Source organism: Hippopotamus amphibius, chromosome 9 (genome assembly GCF_030028045.1).
Source record: "Hippopotamus amphibius kiboko isolate mHipAmp2 chromosome 9, mHipAmp2.hap2, whole genome shotgun sequence".
NCBI classification, from domain to species: domain Eukaryota; kingdom Metazoa; phylum Chordata; class Mammalia; order Artiodactyla; family Hippopotamidae; genus Hippopotamus; species Hippopotamus amphibius.
The window spans coordinates 38,306,124-38,330,465 of NC_080194.1; the positions used below are offsets into that span (position 1 = coordinate 38,306,124).

At 40.2% G+C, this 24,342-nt stretch overlaps 1 protein-coding gene across 1 annotated transcript; it reads right to left on the reverse strand.

Moving 5' to 3' along the window:
• Positions 1 to 8,463: 8,463 nt before the first annotated feature.
• Positions 8,464 to 9,405, reverse strand: LOC130861673 (olfactory receptor 56A4). Its single transcript, XM_057750761.1, has one exon. It carries the CDS (start codon positions 9,403 to 9,405, stop codon positions 8,464 to 8,466), a length of 942 nt encoding a protein of 313 aa, XP_057606744.1.
• Between the last annotated feature and the right edge of the window lie 14,937 nt (positions 9,406 to 24,342).

A 24,342-nucleotide genomic window follows, 5' to 3' on the forward strand; every position in this document is an offset into this window, starting at 1 on the left:
GCACTAACATTTTATGGTCCATCACACAGTAATGAAAAACATACAGGTATATAGTTGGTAATTCAACTCTATTTGAATTCTGTATGTGTGCATCTGTGTGTGTGTGTGAGGGAGAGAGAGAGAGAAATATGAAGAAAAGATTTATACTATCACTAGTCATTGTGTAGAGGGTATAACATGAATCACAGATGAATGCACTCTAGGTCTTCATAAAAATTAAGGATGCTCTAGGCTACTATATGCCCTCTGTTTTCAACATCAATTAAGTATCATTTCCTATATCCCATCCCCTTCTTTCAAGGACTTTATAATGAATGCCTCTAAGTCATCTCACTATTTCCATTATCTCTTTCCATTATCTCTTCCTCTGCCCTGATATCTCTGCCTTTAGTTTCTGCCAGGTTTCCATTATTCAGTGGGAATCAACTTACCAACTGTTTTAGCAGCTTTTCCATCTCAAAGGGGTCACTTGTTTGGATGCTACAAACTTTTGGCTATGTGGAGTGATAATTTATAGTAAGTAAGAATTTATAGTGATACATTATACTTCCCAGAATCCTTTACCCCTTGGGGCTCTCAAGGACCTGGAGGGTGGGAAAAAGGTGTTCCCGAGTTACCAAGCTAAAACGGATTCCTTCCCCAATGTTAGTTTATGACAGTAGTCCAATCATGGCTTTGTATTGTATGTGGGCTTTGAACTGCCCAAGATGGTGTTGGAAGAGATCATTTGATAGGAGCCACACAATAGTGGTCAGAATAGTATAAAGAGAGATAAGTTCTTACTTTTATAAATCATTTCATAATTTTTACAAGTCCCTGCAATGGACTCTGGGATATCAAGAGCAGAAACTGTGATATTATGTTTAATAGGAAATGAGACTCAGAAAACTCATGAGACATGGTCAGGTCATAGCCAATCGATGCCAGAGAAGAAAATTAAATCAAATTCTATTAAATTACTAACCCAATACTCTTTGTAACGAATGCTTCTGAGTATCCTCCTTGATTCATAGGTTTGTACCGATTTGACCTCAACATTTGTGCTACAAACTACTGTAATGATAATAAGGTAGGGGCTGCTGGTTAGGCAGGTTTCTACAGAGTCATGGCTTAAATATCTTTGATAAGTCCTAGCCAAGTGCTAGTATTAATGGTATTCAGAAAGCCAGTGGTGAGGTTCCAGTCCAAGTTTGAAGGCCTGAGAACCTGGAGCTCTAAGTTCCATACCAGGTTCCAGTCTGAGGGTAGAAGACTAATGTCCAGCTAATGCAGACAGGAAGAAAGAGAATTCTCCCTTCCTTCATTTTTTGTTCTAGTCAGGTTTTCAGTGGATTGGATGATACCCACCCACACTGGGGAGGACAATTTGCTTTACTCCATCTACCAATTCAAACGCTAACCTCTTTCAGAAACACGCTTAAAGACACAACCGGAAATAATGTTTAATCAAATACCTTGTGGCCCAATCAAGTTGATATATAAAATGAATCATCACACTGGATAGAATGCAGAAACTAGAGAAAAGGCCTTCAAGATCTAAATCTGCAGCATACAGACTTGCAATTGCTCCAGTGCTTATACATTGAAAAGGAAACTCCTTACAATATCACATTTGCCATAAATCAGATCATAATAAAACTATGTCTCTTTTCTTGTACTCCCCATTCTGATCAATTGGTTTATTTGCCAATATCACACTAATCTAACTTAATTCTTTTTTTAAAAGAAATTTTATTGAGATACAGTTAACATACAATAAACTGCATATATTTAGAGTGTACAATTTGGTATTTTTTTCGTATTAGTAATACATATATGGCAATCCCAATCTCCCAATGCATTCCCCCCCAACCCTCCCCACTTTCCCCACTTGGTGTCCATATGTTTGTTCTCCACATCTGTGTCTATTTCTGCCTTGCAAACCGGTCGATTTGTACCATTTTTCTATATTCCACATATATGTTAATATACGATATTTGCTTTTCTCTTTCTGACTCACCTCACTCTGTATGCCAGTCTCTAGGTTCACCCATGTCTCTACAAATGTCCCAGTTTCATTCATTTTTACAGCTAAGTAACTTAATTCTTGAAGTGTGAAGTGGTATAAGTCTGGTTTGTTTGTTTTTTAGGTTCTTTGCATTACCTTTAGAAATCAGTGTTTGGAAATCAGCTTGCCAATGTCCACAAAAAAAATTCTTTTGTTTTTTCTTATTGGAATTGCATCTATATATCAATTTGGGCAGAATTAACACCATTACATTACTGAATCTTCCAGTATACAAACATGATATTTATCTTGTTTCATTTATTTGCTTTATTTATTTAAGTCTTTTAAAATTTTTCTTAGCAATTTTTTTCTGGTTTCAATGCAGACAACTTGGACATCTTTATTACTAAGTATTTGATATTTTGATGTCATTGTAAATAGTACTGACTTATGAGTTTTACTTTCCATTTTTTTCTATAGAAATATAATTTATTTTATGTATGGACTTTCTATGAAGCACCTTGCAAAATTCACTTATAAATTCAAATATTCAATTTATTGGTGTTTTTTTATTTTCTATCCACAGAATGAAGTTATTTGCAAAGAGAACTGTCATTATTTGCCAGTGGTGAAGTTTCTTTTACTTCTTTCTTTCAAACTTAATACATTTTATCTTTTTTCCTCAGCATTTACTATTTCACCACTGAGTATGATATTGGCTGTAGATTTTATTTTATTTATTTTTTATAAATCTATTTATTTATTTTATTTATTTATTGGCTGCGTTGAGTCTTCGTTGCTGCACACAGGCTTTCTTTAGTTGCTGCGAGTGGGGGCTACTCTTCATTGTGGTGCACAGGCTCCTCATTGCAGTGGCTTCTCTTGTTGTGGAGCACGGGGTCTAGGCACGTGGGCTTCAGTAGTTGCGGCACATGGGCTCAATAGTTGTGGTTCACAGGCTCTAAAGCACAGGCTCAACTGTTGTGGCATACAGGCTTAGTTGCTCTGTGGCATGTGGAATCTTCCCAGAGCAGGGCTAGAACCCGTGTCCCCTGCAGTGGCAGGCGGATTCTTTACCACTGCGCCACCTAGGAAGTCCTGGCTGTAGATTTTAGGAAGGCAACCTTTAACAGATAAGGCAATTCCCTTTTATTCCCAAATTTATGAAATTATTTTGATTACCAATAATGGTGAATTTTATTGCATGATTTTTCTGAATCTATGTAGAAATTTATATTTTTCCTTCTTTATTAATATTAATGTTAATGAGATAAATTAAATGTAGATCAACTTTCAAATGTTAAAGTTAATTTTCAATCCCAGAATAGAGCTTACTTGTTCATAATGCATTATTAATTTTTGTTGCTTTTGCACCCTATCACAAACATTTTGTTTAGAACTTGTATATCTATGTTCATGAGAGATGTTGGCTCATAATTTTGTTTTCTTGTAATGCATCTTCTTAGATGCTAGGTTTATGATGACCTTAAAAAATGTATTGGAAAATTATCTCTCTTTTTCTCTTTTCTGAAAGAGTTTATGTTATTTCTTCTTTAACTCTTTAGAAGATTTCACTCTAAGGGTATCTGGGCCCAGAGTTTTCTCTGTGGAAAAGCTTTAAATTTTAATTTCATTGTATTTAACAGATATGAAACAATGTAGAGTTTTACTATTTCTCCTTCACCATTTTTGGTAAGTTGTGTTTATCAAATACTTTTTATATTATGTCGTTGTCAAGTTAATTGTCTTAGTGGTTCATAGTATAGTTTTAATTATCTTTTAAGATAGCTCTAATCTCAATAGTAATTAAAATTCTAGATAATTTAAATTTGTATCTTCTTTCATTTATACTAAAAGTTATTTCTTTTATTATTATTTTTCAAAACATAACTTTTGGCATTGTTGATATTTTATATATATTCTTTCTGTTTATTGTTCTCTATTTGTATTTGTATTATTTCTTGTCTTCTACTTTATTTGGGCTTATTTTTCTGATTTCTTGTTGTTTGTTTTGTTTTTTAGTTCTTTGAATTGGAAGCTTAGCTCTGTGGTCAGAAGTCCAGGCATGGCTTAGTTGAGTTTTCTATTTCCAGGTCCCCCCAGATTGCAATCATATTGTTGGTTAGAACTCTAATCTCATTTGAGGCTTTATCTATCTATAAATATATATCAGATATATGATATATATGATGTAGTTTTTAATAAAAGATATTGGGAAAACTGGAAAGCTACATGCAAAAGAATGAAGCTATATTCCTGTTTTACACTATACACAAAAATCAACTCAAAATGGATGAGCTATTTGAACATAATTCCTGAAACCATAAAACCTGTAGAAGAAAAAAAAAACACAGGAACTAAGCTCCTTGACATTAGTTTCGGCAATAATTTTTTGAATTTGACACTCAAAGAGGTGACAATAAAAGTGAGAGTACATCAAACTAGAAAGCTTCTGCATGGCAAAGGAAACCATTTACAAAATGAAAAGGCAACTTATGGAATGGGAAAAATGTTTGCAAATCACATATCTGATAGGAGGTTAATATTTAATATATATAAAGAAATTATCCTGAATAGCAACCCCCCAAACAATCCAATTAAAAATGGGCTGAGGACCTGAATAGACATTTTTCCAAAGAGACACAAAAGGACAACACGTACATGGAAAGGTGCTTAACATCACTAATTATCAGGCAAATGCAAATCGAAACTACAATGAGATATATACCATCACACATTTTAAAATGGCTATCATCAAGAAGATGAGATAACAACTGTTGGCAGAGATGTGGAGAAAAGGAAACACTTGTACATTGTTGGTGGGAATGTAAATTGGTGCAGCCACTATGGAAAACAGTATGGAGATCCCTCAAAATATTAAAAACAGAACTACCCTACGATCCAGCAATTTCATTTCTGGGTAGATATATGAAGGAAATGAAAACAGGGTACTGATGAAATATCTGCACTTCCATGTTCATTGCAGCATTATTCACAATAGCCAAGACATGGAACTGTTAACATAAAACAAACTACCAGATATTTCTCCAGCAAAATTGGGTTTATTTGAGATCAGCAAAGAATTGCAACTTGGGGTCTGAAACCATGGTGAGCCACGGGCAAGTTCCCAAATGTCAACGGAGGGAGAACTCTTTTACAGAGGAGAAAAGGAAGTTGAGAGGGCTATAGTAAACAAAGAGCCCATGGTTTTTCATTGGCTGAGTCCTTGCAAGAAAAGAAGAGGAGTCGTTCTTCCTTTTGGGCTCTGCTATCTTCTCAGGATGAGAGAGCTCCCTCTTCTGATCTACCAACTCTATTTAATTGAGGTTTCTGTTTATTAGTATTTTTATAAAACTAGCTCATGTCGATCAGCAAATGAATGGATGAAGAAGATGTGGTGTGTATATATATATATATATATATATATATATACACACACAATGGAATATTATTCAGCCATGAGAAAGAACAATATCCTGCTGGATGGAACTTGAGGGTATTTTGCTAAGTGAAATAAGCCAGACAGTGAAAGACAAATGCTGTATGATTTCACTTGCATGTGGAATCTGAAAACAAAACAAAACAAGCTCATAGAAACAGAAAATAGATTGATCCTTGACAGAGGTGGGAGGTGGAGAGTGGGGGAAATAGGTGAAGGTAGTCAAAAGACACAAACTTCCAGCTGTAAAACAAATAAGTTCTGGGATGTAATGTACAGTATGGTGAATATAATTAACAATACTGTATTGTGTATTGGAAGGTTGCTGAGAGAGTAGATCTTAAAAATTCTAATCATAAGAAAAAATTCTAACTCTATTTGGTGAAGGATGTTAAACCTGTGGTAATCGTTTCACAATATGCATATATCAATTCATTATGTTGCACACTTTAATGTTGTATGTCAATTATAAAATTAAAAAAATTAAATAAAATAAACATAATAAAATTAGTAAAGTGATTTTGAAAAGAGTTATTGTATTAGATAGAGCAGGGACATATCTCTTTATAACAACCATACTGGGACTTGCTTATAGGTGTGATCCTTCTATGACTCAAACATTATAGACTACTTCCTAGCTGCCATAAACTTTTGGGCATCAAATTAATATTTATAATGTGCCTGCTAACTGCCAGCTTGAGCCAGGACTATGAAAAGCTTGGGATGCAACTCAGATCATGCTGTTGCACAGCCAAAATTGGGACCAGTAGTTGGTGGAAAGAGTTCAGGCTTCAGAAACTCAAGAGAAATGGATTTATCCTGGCTCAGTTGATGTGACCTTGGAAGCCATTTTACTTCTTTGAGCTTCAGTTTCTTAGTCTTGGGGTAACAGAAAAACCTCACAGGGCAAATGTATATGTAAAATAAGAATGCACATAAAGTGACTGGCTCATGGTAGGTATTCATTTAATAGGAACTCTGTGGGGCTTCCTAGGTGGCGCAGTGGTTAAGAATCCTCCTGCCAATGCAGGGGACATGGGTTCGATCCCTACTCCAGGAAGATCCCACATGCCACGGAGCAACTAACCTGGTGCACAACAACTATAGAGCCTGCGCTTTAGAGCCCGTGAGCCACAACTACTGAGCCCATGTGCTACAACTACTGAAGCCCACGCACCTAGAGCCCATGCTCCGCAACAAGAGAAGCCATGACAATGAGAAGCCCGCACACCACAACAAAGAGTAGTCCCCACTTACTGCAACTAAAAGAAAGCCCGCTCACAGCAAAAAAAACCCAACACAGCCAATAAAACAAACAAATAAATAAATAAAATTATTAAAAATAATAATAATAAAAAATAAAATAGGAACTCTATGGAAAGGAGAGATTAGAAGGGATGAAAGAAAAAGACAGAGAGCTCAGCCATCTCAATCCCTTGACCCTTGATGAGACCAATCCTACAAAATGTATTATAATAGACCCTAAAGAAGGTTTTTGCAAAAGCAACATTTCAAAAATGCATGCATGCAGTGGCATTTACATGTCCCCAAATGCAGAGAAAAACCAGGTATTTAGTGCCAAGGAAAGACATGCTAAAAAAATGTATAACAAGGGAAAAAATGTAACTATGTGGGCTAAAGGATGTTAACTAAATGTATTGTGGTAATAATCATTTTACAATATACAAATACATCAAATAGTTATGTCATACACCTTAAACTAATATAATATTATATATCAATTATAACTCAATAAAGCTAGAAAAAATAAAAATAAAATGATACACAAAATGAAAAAATACTGTAGAAATATTACATTTCAGTCAGGTCATTCAGCAAACATAAGTTTCAATACAAAAAAAGATAGGAGAGACCAATTGGGAAATTTATTCAAATGAATAAAAATGATGAACTTGAAACTCAATTTTCATCTTTAAAAGAGACAGGTTGGTGCAGTAAAATAATCCTTGGAAATAATGGACTAATGTGTGGCATCATTAAGAAGGGGATTGCAAAATAGTGGACCACACTTATCTGTGAAAATCAAGCCCTACACCTTCCATGCCTGGAAAAGTGTTGACAGCTATACCATCCACAGCTCAGGTTAGAGGCTGAAGCAAACAGGGTGATAGAAGGAATGAACAGAGCAGTTGGATTGTGACTAGGATGAGCAGGTCAGAGTTGGATTGAGGTGGTACCTGACACTTGACTGAAAGTTCTAAGTTCCTTATAAGCAGGTAAGATGGAGTAAAGTAGAGATTATAAAGTCATGAAGATGAAGAGAGCGAAGAAGAGAACATACAACAGTTCAAACAGTACAACTTCTTCCCCTGCAAAAAAAAAAAAAAAAAAAAATCCTGATGTTGTCATTCTCCTTTACAAACAAAAAAATTGAAGAAAGAATTTTAGCAGAAAGAAGGAAAAAACAGGAAATGCTGCACCAAGAAGTGCTGCACAGAGAGAGAATCTTGAGGGTCTGGGAGGATCTGAGGAACCAGAAGACGTCTGCCACAGGTGCCAGAGAAGAGCATCAGGGATGTTCAGGGTAAAGCACTGGACCCCAAGAGCCAGTGCTCCGGGGTAAATATCTAATTCTTCACCCGAAACAACCCTTCAAGACAAAACAGCCAGGTAGGGCTCTGCCAGGCTGAATTAGGAGACAGGCGAGACATCTAGGTCCTGTGTAAATCAGAGGACAGGCAGGTCTTTCTGAAGTTATCATATATATTTTGTTTCTTTAGAGGTCAAAAACCCCCACTCTAATCCAGCTCCATTTGGCTGAAGCTTGGCAAGACCTTGTTTAAGGATTTGGTCAAGAAAAATTCCCAGATAATTACAAAACCCAGGAAAGGGAGGTTTCCTTTGAAGCAAGAGAAAATAGATTCCCAGAGGAATGTTATCATTGTTGACAGAGATATGAAGAAAAAAGAAAATCAGAGCTCATTCCAGAATTAAAAAGTGACTTTTTTCCCCAACATACAAATAATTCCTGACTTTCTTTAACAATTCCAGATGTGGATCTGATCCTTTTTACCACTTACAACCTCCTCAGCAGCTTTTGGATTCCCTGCTTGATCTCCTTGGTTCTCACACCATAAACAATGGGGTTCAGAGCTGGGGGGATGAGGTGGTGCAGGATGTTGAGCAGGATGGGGACATCCGGGGGAATCCTCTTCCTGGCCAGGTTAGTGATGACCAGGACCAGCAGGACTGTGCTGAAGAAGAGGATGAGGATGAAGTGGGAACCACACGTGCTCAGGGCCTTGGCGGCAGCCCCCTCAGCCTTGATCCTTAGCACAGCTTTCAGGATAAAAGAGTAGGAGAGAATGATGAGGATGAGGTCAGAGCCCAGCAGGGTCCAGCCTGCCACAAACTGGTAGAGCCGATTGAAGGTGATGTCATCACAGGAGAGCTTGGACACAGAGAGGTTAGTGCAGATACAGTTCTTGATGATGTTTTCTTCACAGTACCTGAGCTTGGAAGAAAGAATTGGAACAGGAAGAGAAACAAGGGCATTCCGGGCCACAACAAAGATGGTAGCTCTGGCCACAAATCGGTCAGTGATGATGGATGGGTACCTGAGTGGATGGCAGATGGCCACATAGCGGTCATAGGCCATGACCATGAATGTGCAGGACTCCATGGTCAGGAAACTGTTCATAATGAACATCTGGAGGAAGCAGGCAGAGAAGCTGATGGACCTGAGGTCAAACCAGAAGATGGCCAGAACCTTGGGGATGACGGTGAGGCAGAGCACCATGTCCAGCAGGGAGAGGAGGCTGAGCAGGTAGTACATGGGCACATGCAGGGAGGCCTCCAGCCGGATGGTGATCAGGAGGGTGGCATTGGCCCCCATGGCCAGAAGGAAGAGGAGGCTGAGGGGCAGGGAGAGCCAGTGCTGCCAGCTCTGGTAGTTAGGGAAGCAGATGAGGAGGAATTCAGAGACTGGAGCAGAGGAGTAGTTGCTAGGTGATCCCATGTAATGTATCCTGCTCACGCTGGAAATCCAGAGTCCTTAAATGTAGGACAGAATAATACCACCATGGGAAGTGTGTGTTACAGATGTGGTAACACTTGGGATTTTGTTGCAGCTCCTCTAACCTGTCCCAGAGACGTTTTCAAATCACCATCATCGTTAATCATTGCTGACGTTTAACTAAAAACTTTTCATGTGAGGCATCATGCCAAATGCTTTATGTTCATTATCTCACTTCCTCTTTTAAAAACATTTAAGAATAAATAATATTGTTATCCTATTTTCACAGATAATGAAAGGGAACAGGCAAAGGGGGATGAGTAGTTTGATCAAAATTAGAGAACCAGTATGTGGCGAAATTGGGACTGAGAACCAGGGACTCCAACTCTTGAGTCCCTGCTTTCAGCCCCTGAACAAGATTTAGCCTCTACAAGCACAATAACTTAACTAGACCGTTCCTTCCCTCAGAGTTTAGAAGGGAAAACTAAATAGAAAGCTCTGCTCAGGCAACTCTAGACAAGCCCAGCCCTCTGCTCTCTACAACTGGACAGGGACTGACTTCAGGATTCTTTATTTTCACTATTCAGGAAATATTAGATTAAGGTGGAGCAGCCCTTTGACCCCACCCAAGGACAGCAATTTCTTCCAGCTCCAAAGAGGATTTAATTTTAAGGCATGTTTATCATTCTCTTACTGAATTATTTGCTGTTGTTTCTCTTTGTAAGATATCAAGAGAATTTTCTTTGGTTTGAGTCCTTTAGAAAAGACTGAATTTCCTATTCTAGTGACAGAGAGAGTCAATATTGAGGGGTACACCAGAAGGTTACCAAAGGTGAACTAGAAGCTAATTAGTGAGTGAGTTTTAGGCATATAAACTTAAGTAGGAGTCATTTATCTGGTAAGCAACTTTATCCGTGGTTCCTTGTGACCAGGATCCAATTATTCCAGCATATGGAATCTATGTTCTGTAAATTCATCTGCTGTAATTCTAGTTGTTTCTTTTGTTGAATACTGTCTTATCTCCCTCACTGCTAAACAAAGAGAAGGGTGACCAAGTGATCAAGTACTAAGAAGGGTGACAGCAATGGCTGCAACAGCCAAAGAACAGGGAAGAGCGAGGAAGTCATGGCAGGGTGAGAGAGGGAGCCCAGGAGGTATATAATCAGTAGATTTCAGGTTACAGATAGAGCTCACATGTGCCATCTGACCAGCCTCCTCCAGGAGGGTGAAGTATATATGAGAAGGTATCAGACTCTGGCTTCAGAGAAGGAAATGAAGGTATTTCTGTTGCTGCTGCTGCTGTTGTTGTTGTTTTTGATCCAAGGACATTCACTTTGAAATTCTAGACTTTCCAAATACAAATTTTTCAATCAACACACACACACACCCCTTTCTACTCATCATAGGGCTTTAAGAAACCAAGGATTCAGGGATTCAGGGGTCAAATCTGGGATTGGGACAACTACATAGTAGCCCTGTTCTGTATTTCCATCTGTGATTAGAAAAATTATTCTCAGTGTGAATCAGAGAAATAAGGATGTAAAACATACCCACCTTTTCTGAAAAGGCTTCTCCTTTTCAATAACGTCAAGTTCCAGATCCTCAGAGTGATTCGAACCAAATGAAAATGCAAGAAAATAGTCAGTGCCTTCTCAGGACCTGGTCTTGTTAGGCATACACATGTATTGACATAACATGGATTAAGTAAAAACAGTTATCTTCTGGGAGATTAACTAATAGAGGAAACTTGACTTACAAACATGTATGACACAGTATAGTTGTGGCTCTAGTAAAAATGATCTTACAAACAGTGGGAAAGAGGCAAAAGTACAGGTGAATGAAGCAATGTGCTATGGTTGAAAAGTTGACTTCAGACAGAAATTAGTACGAACTCTGGCTCTTATACTCATTGTATGACCCTGATAGCTATTTAAACTCTATGGTATCTACTCATAGTTTTCTCTTTATGATCTGGATAAACACTATTTAGCTTCAGGTGTTGTTGTGGGGACGGAAAGGATCAGTTCCTGAGATCCTGTTAGCCTAGGGACATGACAAGCTTAAGAGCATCAGAGAAGGACACAAAAAGGGGTAACATTCACCTGAGGAAGAGGGGAGGGTTACCCTTGTAGGCAATGGTAAGAGAAGAAAGGCCTGCCTAGGTGGATGCTCAGTGATGATTAATGATGAGGTTTTAGGGGCTGGTAGATCCTAAGTACTTTCAGGGAAGGAGGTAGAAGAGCAGAGTGTCAGGAGACAAGGTTTAAAGGCATGCAGGAGCCTGCGCAGCTGTGCAAGCTCCACCTGGCAGTAGGCATTGCCATGTGCACTGCTGTAAGGAGTCACAGAGAATTCAACACAGGGAAGTGATGTGCTATAGATGGGACAAAGGAGAATCCCACAGGAGCCTTTTAGAGAGTCCTGAATAGTCCAAAGGAAAGTGATCAAGATCTGAACACAGGTGTGCAGGTGGAGAAGGAAGGATGCATATGAGGAGTGGGGAGGACACCTGCATTTAGTGTAAGAAAGGCTAAGGATGCAGAGAGACTGGACCTAAGAATGTCACCACGGGTCTTTTTTAAACTGATACAGGGAAGAAACAAACCTTTTGGACCTCCTATAACACTGATATATTGTAGTAATATACTTTCAGCTCTGTCTTACAGTCCCTTTTAAATTCCTTAATAGCTGGGACCAGTTTTTTCTCTGATACATATTGTCCTCAATGAAAGTGAGTCCTCTTAACCTGAAAAATGAGGAATCATTGGTCATCTGAGGCATTGCTTTGATCTTCAATATTCCAATTCCATTAATTTATACTCACAGACTGATATTTATAAAAGGGTGGTTGTGGTGGCTCTTTTTTTCAAGTGCTAATGAACAAAACATGATCTCTGACCGTGATATACTGAGAGTCTGGAAAGGTCAGACAAGTCTTAACCAAAATTATAACAGAAGAGCCAAGACCAACAATGACTGCCTAGGAACAGGAGTCATCATCTCGGCTCATAGATGGATTCAGACGAGAGCAGGAAGCAAGGTCCTGACCCAGCCAGGCACACGGCTCTGGCCTCCTAGCCATGATGGGGTGGGAGCTTTGAGCCTACGATTGCTCGGGGACCACAAACCTTGTGTGGCCACAGGATCTAAGCACCTACACCAGGCTCTATTGAAGAGTTCCATCTCCTTTCCATTCCAGGCTCCTGGACATGCCTCCTCTCCTCATTGTCTCCTTCCTCACAATTTTCCTGGCCCCAGCTTGAGACTTACCAGCTTCAGAGGTTTGCACTCCTACTGTTTCTGGCTGTTGGAAAATGCACCTGCCCTGGCCCCTCCAAAGGCTCTAGAGGCTGATTTTATGGACTCTGGCTCCACTATGTTCCTCCATCCCCACGGCTCACAGGGGTTGGTGCTCTTGTTAGACACCTGGACCCTGAGGCCCTGTGGTCTATTTCCCAGGAGAGAACATTATAAAAGGCTTAATTCAGCATTTGAACAGAGTATGGGAGAGAGAGCAAAGGCTCTTGGGGAGGCTGAATAAAGAAAAAGAAACCCCAAGAAAAGAAGGGTAAGAAAACTGAGTGATGAGCATCTTCTCAGGAAATTTTCTATGGCTGCACCTGTGGGGAAGGAAATGAATACATTATCCTAAGAACTATAAGAGGGAAGTGACTAGAGGAACATCCCCAGCCATCAAAGGAGCAGGGACCTCAAAGGAGCATGGACCATGAGCAACTGTGGGGGCCAGGAAGCACTTTCCATGTGGTCCCACGTCACACAGTGGGAGAATCAGTGGTCTGGACCCAAGCAAATCCCTAGGAGTGGCCCTGTTTGTACAGTGGTCTCACGCTCCAGATTTTACCTTCATGGCTGTTCTGTGTCTAAACTGTTACCTAAGCATGGTTGTAGGAAATGCTACTGTTAACAATACACATCTTACACAGAGCAACACTTAGCATTGCTTTCTTGGGAAAACAAATGGGATTCTCAGTAGTATAGCCACCACTCTGAATTGAAAAAAATAGGACCTAAAAAATCACCCTCTCCTGTGAAGCATTTCAAATGCTTCTTAGCATAGGGACAGTCACACTAAACATAGGATCTTTGAGGCTTTCTGCACAGGAATCATGGAGAGAGGAGAGCAGGTGGAGTCCGGTTCTAGGTCTCACACTTTGCTATCCACAACTGCTAGAGAAAGAGACATCAGAGGAGAAAAAAGGAGCAGAGAAAAGAAGGAAGGAAGGAAGGAGGGAAGGAAGGAAGGAAGGGAAGGAAGGAAGGAAGGGAAGGAAGGAAGGAAAAAGGGAAGGGAGAGAGGGGAAAAGGGAGACTGGAGATAAGTAAGGGAAAAGAACAAAGCTTTTGAATGACTGTGGTGAATGTTTTTATGTATGCAAATGAATTTAAAAATCACACAGTTAAAAAATTGCCCTTCTTCATGTTTGTGAGAAAATGAAACTAAAATATGGAGGGTTTAAATTACCTGCCCAATTCATAGAGCTAGCAATAGCCTAGCCAGGATATTAAAGGTGACTTCCAAATGTTAAAATCCAAGTCTCTTTAGCAAAAAGGGAATGTCAGGAGGCTCGTCCTCAAGCGTATATGGCATATTGATCAATCTGTCACTCAGTGGAGAGTAGGAAGAATGAGGCACAGGGATCATTATAACCTGTTTATTATTTAGTGACCTGTGCAACCCATTTGGCTAGGAAAAAAAAGGCTTTTGTGCAAAAGGAAAGTGAAGTGATGATACTAAGCAAGGCAGTGTTTACCCCACAACAGGAAAAATAAATGAAGAGAAAAGTTATAATCTCAGAAATAGCTTCTAACTGTTACCAGTTGTCTGGTTAAATGTAGTGCAGAACTCCTCAGACATTTTGTAAGTCAGCAGTATACCCGGAAAGTCAGGGAGACGGCTCTCACCCCAGCCGTGAGGAGGCAAGACACACGGACCCATAAATATCCTCCTTTTGGCTAAATCTACAGACAAAGCAATATTTACTTTTACAGTAGTAAGTATAGGTCGAAGAAAAGGCTCAGCCTATTTCTCAAACAGGACACAGTTCTTAATTCTGTTATAAACATCCCAGTAAATGTAATGAATTCAGTGACTTTGTTGAGGAAACCCACCAAGGTCTGTTCTTCCCTAGAATATGAACTCCTCTAGCCCCTCCTCCCAACGATGTCCCAACTACAGTGTCTCCTGACAGAAAACAAACTGCGTAAACTCAAAGGCTGAGTAGAAAATCATTGCTTGTTTGAATCAAATATGGGGCTCCTGATGTCACCATGGCAGAATGGCAGGGCCGGTCTCAGGAACACATTTAGGCTGCCCTGGGCTGCGGACTGGGTCTGGGGAGGGATTCACATCCCTGCACCCCATCTGCATCCCTGAGGGGCAGCTTACCGATATTCCACCCAGTGCCTTCTCTTCCTTCCTACCACAGGTGAGGGGGATGACGGGGAAATGTGGAAGGGATCTAAAAGTGTCCCTTTGTTTCTCTCTCTTATCAGTCTAAAATACAACATGAGGAATTAATAAAGCATCTGGAAGAGGCAAACAACAGAGGATCAGGCTCTAGGGCAGACAGTGTCTCGGAGAGTCCAAGGGAGCCATAGAAATCTCCAGAGGTTCTCCTACCACTCTCACCATTCTCACTCCACAAGCTGGATTATAGCTTGACAATCAATACATGGTACAGGCGTATATAGAGATACATATAACCTCTGGTAGAGACAAGGCTAGGTTTTCCAAACAGAGTTCTTTTTCCTCCTAAACACAAATAAATTTACATTTTTCAGGGACACCTGCAGTTGGGTGGGGCCGTAAGACTAAGCCTGCCCAAGGGAATGGCATGCACCTCTTCCAGGAATGGCTTTTACAATCTCCTCAATGCCTCTGCATTTTCTCTCTTCCTCCCCCTCTGGCTAGCTGCAGATAATCCACTGGAAGACACGAACCCACAGAAAATGGTGGAACCTCACAGTGAAGGAGGCTAGGACCTGAATGACGCATTGGGCTGGCTGTCATCAAAGAATAAAATTGTATTGTGTTAAACTATGGACAAATTGGAATTGTTTGTTTTGACAGCTGCCAAGTTGTCCTGAATAAGGCTGAAGACACTGAGAAAATTGACATCCAATGCTAGAAAGATCACATATCAAGGAAAACTGACTTGTCTACTAAATGGTAATTCCAGGGGAAATGGTTGAAAGAACTGAAAATAATATGTGTGTTTGCAGTTGTTGATTTCATTTGACAAGTTTTTATGAGAAACAGATGAGCTTAGCAGAAAATTAAGCTGGTTTTCAAGCAGAAATCATAATAGAGAAAGTCCATAAATATACAGTCTTGCTTGGGATGTCAAACGTTAAGAGAAAGATTTAGAATGTCTTTAGGTAGCAAAGACTCATGGTAACCAGCCCTGAGAAGAGACTAGATTAATGGACAGCTATCCTACTCAAGACTGATAGCCTTAGATAGACACCATTATGTAGAAAAGAAGTGGCATGGAGAAAGGGGAAAAACAATAAAGAAAAAAAGAAAAATATTAAAATTATGTCTAAGAACATTCTTGGGTATGTGTTTTGTGTGGGTCTCAGTCTATGGATAGTGATGCTATTGGCTAGAAATGCCTGGGGCACCCACCTGGGCTCCTGCTCCTTGCAGGGAGCCCCCACAGACATTTTCCCAACCAGAGTCAATGCTGAGGCTGGACCAGCCCTTGTAGTTCTTATCATGATTAAAAGACACCCCTCAGACACAACCATCAGGAAACTTTGGAAAAACAAGGTTTATTACTCACAAGTCCTGTAGGGTAAAGAGCATACCTGAGTCACACAACAAGGTCATGGGTACAGAAGAGAGAGAGAAAGAGAATGCACCTGAGGGTCTGCTTTCCTTGGGGTCAAGGGTGAGATCCCCAGGTTTTCACAGGTTCACTCTTTACTGGTGAATTTAAAACATCAGAGCAGGAATTAAAGTACAAGAAGGAAAAGCAAGGGCAATCAAAAGGTCATTTATCTAGTGGACCAAAGATTTCTAAACTTTCATGGCCCAGGTATCCTGGTTCTTTACCTAATTGTGTCACTGGCAGTGTGTTTATTTGAGATGGATGTCTTTATCTTTTCAATTACTTTTTTGGAATATAGTTGATTTACAGTGTTGTATTCATTTCTTTTGTACAGCAGAGTGAATCAGTTATACATAGACATACACTCATTCTTTTCCAATATAGGTCATTACAGAGTATTGAGTAGAGTTCCCTGTGCTATACAGTAGGTCCTTATTATTTACCTATTTTATATATAATAGTGTGTATATGTCAATCTCAATTTCCTAATTTATCCCTCCCCACTCTTCCCCCTTGGTAACCATAAGTTTGCTTTCTACATCTGTGACACTATTTCTGTTTTGCAAATAATTTCATTTATACCATTTTTAGATTCCACATGTAAGCAATATCCTATGATATTTGTCTTTCTCTGTCTGACTTACTGCACTCAGTATGAGAATCTCTAGGTCCACCATGTGGCTGCAAATGGCATTATTTCATTCATTTTATGGCTGAGTAACATTCTATTGTATGTATGTACCACATCTTCTGTATCCATTCATCTTTCAATGGACATTTAGGTTGCTTCCATGTCCTGGCTATTATAAATAGGGCTGCAACTATGGAAAACAATTTGGAGGTTCCTTAAAAAAACTACAAATAGAACTACCCTATGATCCAGTAATCCCACTACTGGGCATATACCCAAAGAAAACCATAATCCCAAAAGAAACGTGTACCATAATGTTTATTGCAGCACTCTTTACAATAGCCAGGACATGGAAGCAACCTAAATGCCCATCAACAAATGAATGGATACAGAAGATGTGGCATATATATACAGTGGAATATTACTCAGCTATAAAAAGGGATGAGATGGAGCTATATGTAATGAGGTGGATAGAACTACAATCTGTCATACAGAGTGAAGTAAGTCAGAAAGAGAAGGACAAATATTGTATGCTAACTCACATATACGGAATCTAAAAATGGTACTGATGAACTCAGTGACAAGAACAAGGATGCAGATACAGAGAATGGACTGGAGAACTCGAGGTATGGGAGGGGGCAGGGGGTGAAGGGGAAACTGAGACGAAGCGAGAGAGTAGCACAGACATATATATACTACCAACTGTAAAATAGTCAGTGGGAAATTGTTGTATAACAAAGGGAGTCCAACTCGAGGATGGAAGATGCCTTAGAGGACTGGGGCGGGGAGGGTGGGGGGGACTCGAGGGGGGGGGCGTCAAGGAAGGGAGGGAATACGGGGATATGTGTATAAAAACAGTTGATTGAACCTGGTGTACCCCCCAAAAAAATAAATAAATAGGGCTGCAATGAACATTGTGATTTTCTCCAGATATATGCCTAGGAGTGGGATTGCTGGGTCATATACTAGTTCTATATTTAGTTTTTTAAGGAACCTCCATACTGTTCTCCATAGTGGCTGCATCAGTTTACATTCCCACCAACAGTGTAGGAGAGTTCCCTTTTCTCCGCACCCTCTCGAGCATTTATTGTTTGCAGATTTTTTGATGATGGCCTCTCTGATGGGTGTGAGGTGATACCTCATTGTAGTTTGTTTTTTTTTTTTTGGGGGGGTACACCAGGTTCAATCATCTGTTTTTATACACATATCCCCGTATTCCCTCCCCTCCTTGACTCCCCCCCCTCGAGTCCCCCCCACCCTCCCCGCCCCAGTCCTCTAAGCCATCTTCCATCCTCGAGTTGGACTCCCTTTGTTATACAACAACTTCCCACTGACTATTTTACAGTTGGTAGTATATATATGTCTTGTGCTACTCTCTCGCTTCGTCTCAGTTTCCACTTTACCCCCCACCCCCACCCATACCTCGAGTTCTCCAGTCCATTCTCTGTATCTGCATCCTTGTTCTTGTCACTGAGTTCATCAGTACCATTTTTAGATTCCGTATATGTGAGTTAGCATACAATATTTGTCCTTCTCTTTCTGACTTACTTCACTCTGTATGACAGATTGTAGTTCTATCCACCTCATTACATATAGCTCCATCTCATCCCTTTTTATAGCTGAGTAATATTCCATTGTATATATATGCCACATCTTCTGTATCCATTCTTTTGTTGATGGGCATTTAGGTTGCTTCCATGTCCTGGCTATTGTAAAGAGTGCTGCAATAAACATTATGGTACACGTTTCTTTTGGGATTATGGTTTTCTTTGGGTATATGCCCAGGAGTGGGATGACTGGATCATATGGTAGTTCTATGTGTAGTTTTTTAAGGAACCTCCAAATTGTTTTCCATAGTGGCTGTACCAACTTACAGTCCCACCAACAGTGCAGGAGAGTTCCCTTTTCTCCACACCCTCTCCAACATTTGTTGTTTCCAGATTTTGTGATGATGGCCATTCTGATCGGTGTGAGATGATACCTCATTGTGGCTTTGACTTGCATTTCTCTGATGATTAGTGATGTTGAGCATCTTTTCATGTGTTTGTTGGCCATCTATATGTCTTCTTTGGAGAAATGTCTATTTAGGTCTTCTGCCCATTTGTGGATTGGGTTATTTGCTTTTTTGGTATTAAGCTTCGTGAGCTGCTTGTATATTTTGGAGGTTAATCCTTTGTCCATTGTTGCATAGGCAATTATTTTTTCCCATTCTGAGGGTTGCCTTTTAGTCTTGTTTATGGTTTCTTTCGCTGTGCAAAAGCTTTTAAGTTCATGAGGTCCCATTTGTTTATTCTTGATTTTATTTCCATGATTCTAGGAGGTGGGTCAAAAAGGATCTTGCTTTGATGGATGTCATAGAGTGTTCTGCCTATGTTTTCCTCTAGGAGTTTTATAGTGTCTGGCCTTACATGTAGGTCTTTAATCCATTTGGAGTTTATTTTTGTGTATGGTGTTAGGAAGTGTTCTAATTTCATTCTTTCTCATTATAGTTTTGATTTGCAGGAGATGAATGTGTTTAAAGTGGATGCCTCAGCAATCAAAAACTTAATGTCAGGTGCTTACATTTTAATCAAAAAAGCTAATTGTCGGGTGCTTACACTAAAGTGTGATTCCAACAGGTGGAATTGACCTAATACTAATATATCAGAAAAATGTTAGGTATTTGAGGGGGTTCACTGCCAAAGAAACATGAGCTTGGCTTTTAAAGAAAGCTTTTGATAAAGAATTAAAATAATTATTGATTCTAATATTTTATGAGCAGGAAACAGGCTGCAAATACAGTACCTGCCAAAGAAGTCACATGTTTCAATGCCTGCTTCATTTAATGTCACTGGGGACATTGAAGAAGGCACACCCCCCCCAAAAATAACAGAAGAAGGAGACATAGAGAACAATGGCCAGGAGAGATTCTCCCAGAGAACATAACCAGTGTCTAGTCAGGGATCTTCCCCAACTGTCAGAAGAGTAAGATGTTGCTATGCCTGCCCCCAAAGTATTTCAGAATTACCATTGACAGGTTCCTGCCAAATGTATTCCATGCTTCACTTTCAACTGGGAATCCTAATGGCTGGTACCCAGGTTCTGCCCCACCATTAAATATATGGTGGGAGAAGGAAGATGATGGTCCAAGAGCAACCACATCAAGACCTGATGGAGATGACCACACACTCCTGGAGACCTTGGACTCTGTGCTGCATGCAGAGACTAGATGAGAGTTTGGGTAGTCGCACTTGGGAAGAGGTTATGTATGTTTTACGTGCGAGAGTCTCTCTCATATCATTTCCTTTAAGAAATAATTATTTAGTCATCTGGCCTCTCCTCCAGGCACTAGATTTATGTGAGGATTCTGGTCAATGGAATGATAGAAAAAATGATGTAAATCTCTCCCAGGTTGGCTCCTAAAACATCCCACAAGGTCCTGCACATTCCTTCCCTTCACTGTGTGACAGCCAGATTCAAAAGGACCTGTGGAGGTCACTAAGGGCTTAGAACATAGAATACCCACATATGACAGAAGCATGGGTCCCTAAATGCTGACATGAAGCAAAGCCCCCATGCACTGAAATCAGGAAGTGGATTAGAAGTAGACTTATACTGTGTTAAGTTCCTGTGATATCTTCACTGCAGTAACTAACTTTACGTGTGTTTACTAATTCCATATATGATGGGTTTTGATGTGTACTGCCTTTGCAATCTATAATCTAGAGCATGAAAAACTTCAGAAAACTACAAATCTATCTAACTGAAGTCCAAAAATGTAGCTCAAACTCTAGACAATATAACAGGAAAAATAGATTTAGTAGCAAATACGCCTAATTTATCTGTCTTCATCCTTGACCCTGTTAGTTGAATGACCATTAGAATTTTATCATTTTACTCAGTTGGCTACCCTGCAAAACTGGGAATAATGATAATTCATGGGCCATTTTGACCAGTCTCTTGGTAATTACTACTACGCTAATCACACATAAAGCACTCAACAACGAATTTTTGGTTGCGTAGATGAAGAAATAAATAAATGTTATTATCACATACAGTCCTTAGCAAAATATTGCTAATGTAACATCTTATTAAATATCATGACACAATATACCCTTATGAATACCTGATTCACGCCATTGATTTGCTGTGTTCTTAAATGTCACTGAAAAAAAGGAAATTAGGAAACAAAAATAAGGAACCAGAAGAATAAATTATACTCCTTTAAAAAAAAAAATCATTCAGCTCTCCATATGCTTATAAGCCGGAAGTACAGTATTTTCTTCTTGAAAATACTACCTCTCCCCCTGAGTGTTGGCGATCCCAGGAGTTTTTCAGAGTTGTCAGTCCCCTTTCGAAAACAAGCCAAGGTTGAGAACTAAATTCACTGAAGTATTGCTATTCCTACTTACAGCCACTTGGGGGCACTGTTGACATGTCAGCAGCGAAGCGTTTCTTTACTCCTTGCAGTAATGCCATCCTGATTAGACTCCCTGGCTGCACAAATTTGATGTTCCACAATCCGCCTCTGAGGTCACAGCTCTCATCCTTAACACCCGTATGCTTATACAGTAAAACCTTGGTTTGTGAGCATAATTTGTTCCAGAAACATGCTTATAATCCAAAGCACTTGTATATCAAAGTGAATTTCCCCGTAAGAAATAATATAAACTCAGATGACTCATTCCACAATCAAAAAATATTCATATAAAAAGGATTACAATACAGGTAATATAATACAAAATAATAAAGCAAATATAAAATCTAAAGAAAAATAAACAAATTAACCTGCGCTTACCTTTTAAAACCTTCGTGGCTGGTGTGAGGGAGACGAGAGAGGATGATTATTGTGTAGGACGATTTTCACCGCTAACGGAATCACTACTATCCATTGGCTCAATGGAATCTTTTTCTTTTCGTGCAACTTTAAAAAGGAACCTATCCAATGACACTTGTTTTTGCCTCCTTTTGAGGATTTCGCGGAAATGTGACATTGTATTGTCATTAAACAGATTCACTGCTCGCACTGCTACAGCCTTATTCAGGTGGTGCTTTTCTACAAAATTTTGCACTGCTTCCCACATTTTACACATCTTTCTAATCTCATTTGAAGTGAAGGATTCCTCCGCCTTTTTCTCCTCCTCCTCTGCAGATGAGATCTCTTCCATAACCTCCTGTTGTTCGTATGCAGATCCGTCAGTTCGTGGGTGGTCAGCTCCTGGCCATGTTCTTCCACCTGTTCTTGAATGTCATCCTCATTCACCTCCAGTCCCATGGTCTTCCCCAAGGACACAACTTCCACGACAACTGGCGGCTCCTGTTCAAGAGCAAGCCACTCTAAGTCACGTCCAAGAACGCAATCAGGCCATAGTTTTCTCCAAGCAGAATTGAAGGTTCTCTTGGTGACCCCATTCCAGGCTTTATCGATGATCTTGAGGCAGTTCATGATGTGGAAATGATTTTTCCAAAACTCTCAGAGGGTAAGGTTTGTTCCTTCCGTCACCTGGACGCGTCACTGAAATAGTGCTTTGGTGTAAAGCTTTTTAAAGTTTGAAAGGACCTGCTGATCCATGGGCTGGAGGATTGGAGAGGTGTTGGGAGGAAGGAACTTAACCTTAATGAACTCAAATTCCTCCAATAAGTCGTCCTCAAAGCCTGGAGGATGAGCAGCAGCATTCTCCATAACCAGCAAGGCTCCGAGTGGCAGATTCTTTCTAAAAGGTATTTCGTCACTGCAGGACCGAAGACCTTGTTGATCCACTCAACGAACAAGGTACGAGTGACCCAAGCCTTGCTGTTGGACCTCCACATAACGTCTAACTGGCTCTTTTGCACCTTGCATTTCTTGAAGGCGCATGGATTGTCGGAATGATACGCGAGCAGGGGCTTGACTTCGAAATCCCTGCTTGCATTAGCACAAAACAAGAGGGTGAGATGGCCTTTCATGGGCTTGTGACTGGGCATTGAATTCTCCTCTTCTGTAACGTAGGTCCTCTTTGGCACCTTTTTCCCAAAAATCCCCATTTCATCGCAGTTAAAAACTTGCTCTGGCGGCTAATACGCGGAAACCATGAGCTTCTGGCACTAGGTGGCCAACGCCTCAGCTGCCTTAGTGTCTGAACTCACAGCCTCTCCATGCCTCACAACACGATGGATGCCACTTCTCTTAAAGTTAGCAAACCATCCCCTGCTTGCCTTGAGGCCTTCTTCGTTTTCTGTTGACGTACCTGGCAGTTTACTTACGAGGTTGGTGTACAAGGCCTTTGCCTTCTCGCAGATAAAGTTCTCGGTCACAGTATCACCTGCTAGTTGCTTCTCACTTATGCAAACCAGAAGCAACTTTTCTACATCTTCCAGAACACGTGGCCATTGCTTTGATATTCTCGTGATTCTGCCTTTTGCTGCATCTAGCCCCCTTATTTCTGCTTTCTTCTTTAATATTGTGCACATGGTCGACCTAGACGTCTTATAAAATCTTGCAATTTCGGCCACTCGCATACCTCGTCCGTACGTCTCAATGATTTCCTTCTTAACTTCCACCGTAATCATCTCCTTCTTCTTATTGCCTTTCTTTTCAACATTTTTCTGCATGGGGGCCATTGAATACGCTCACACGGATGTTGACTACAGTACAGTATTAATAAACTCTTGTCATATACTGTATTTAATGTAACTGGCAATAAGGCAGCAGAGGAAAGGGTCTATATCTGCAGGCAGACTGACCTAAAATGAAGCAAAACATTCCTAAACTTACCCTTGTATGGAAAAGCAAAGGACTGTCCATAGGTGCTTTGAAGGGACAAAAACACACTAGCGCCAGTTGTGGGCACCTTCCAACGTTCTGAAAAATCACTGATTTCTGTCAAACACTGCAGCCTGAGACCAAGCATCCAAGCATGGGAGACAATCACCCACAATTCTGCAGCGAGAGAGAGAGAGAAAGAGAGATAAGAACCATTGGCTCAGTTGTGATTCTGTGACATTCAGCATCACGTACTACTCGTATTGCAAGACATCACTCGTTTATCAACTTAAAATTTATTAGAAATCTTTGCCCATCTTGCAGAACACTCGCAGAGCAAACTGCTTGCAATCCAAGGTTTTACTGTATATCCCGAAGCGCAATAGAGTATCAGATGACTATGTGCTAAGAGGCTCCCAGACTCCACTGTGGAAAACATAGGTTTGTTCCCTCAGCAATATTAAGTCTCTGTTTTGGGCATTAGTCACCAGCATAGAATCCCTCTTTCCTCCAGATAATTTAATTCCATGGAACCTATTGTTCTCTCTTGCCACTGGGTCTTGATTTAAATCTGCTGTGATCCTGAATAGCAGTGTTCAGTGGTTTCAAATCTTCTTTCTCAAAAGGCTCTGTGTTCGTCATGCAAATGTCACTAACCTGCAATCCAGGGAGTGAGGTGGGGTCTTGGTGGGTCACCCCTCTGCCCTTCTCATGTTCTTAGTACACCCTCTTCC

Coding starts and splice junctions, on each gene's coding strand:
- LOC130861673 (XM_057750761.1), bottom strand. CDS start 9,405: ATGGGATCACCTAGCAACTACTCCTCTGCTCCAGTCTCTGAATTCCTC.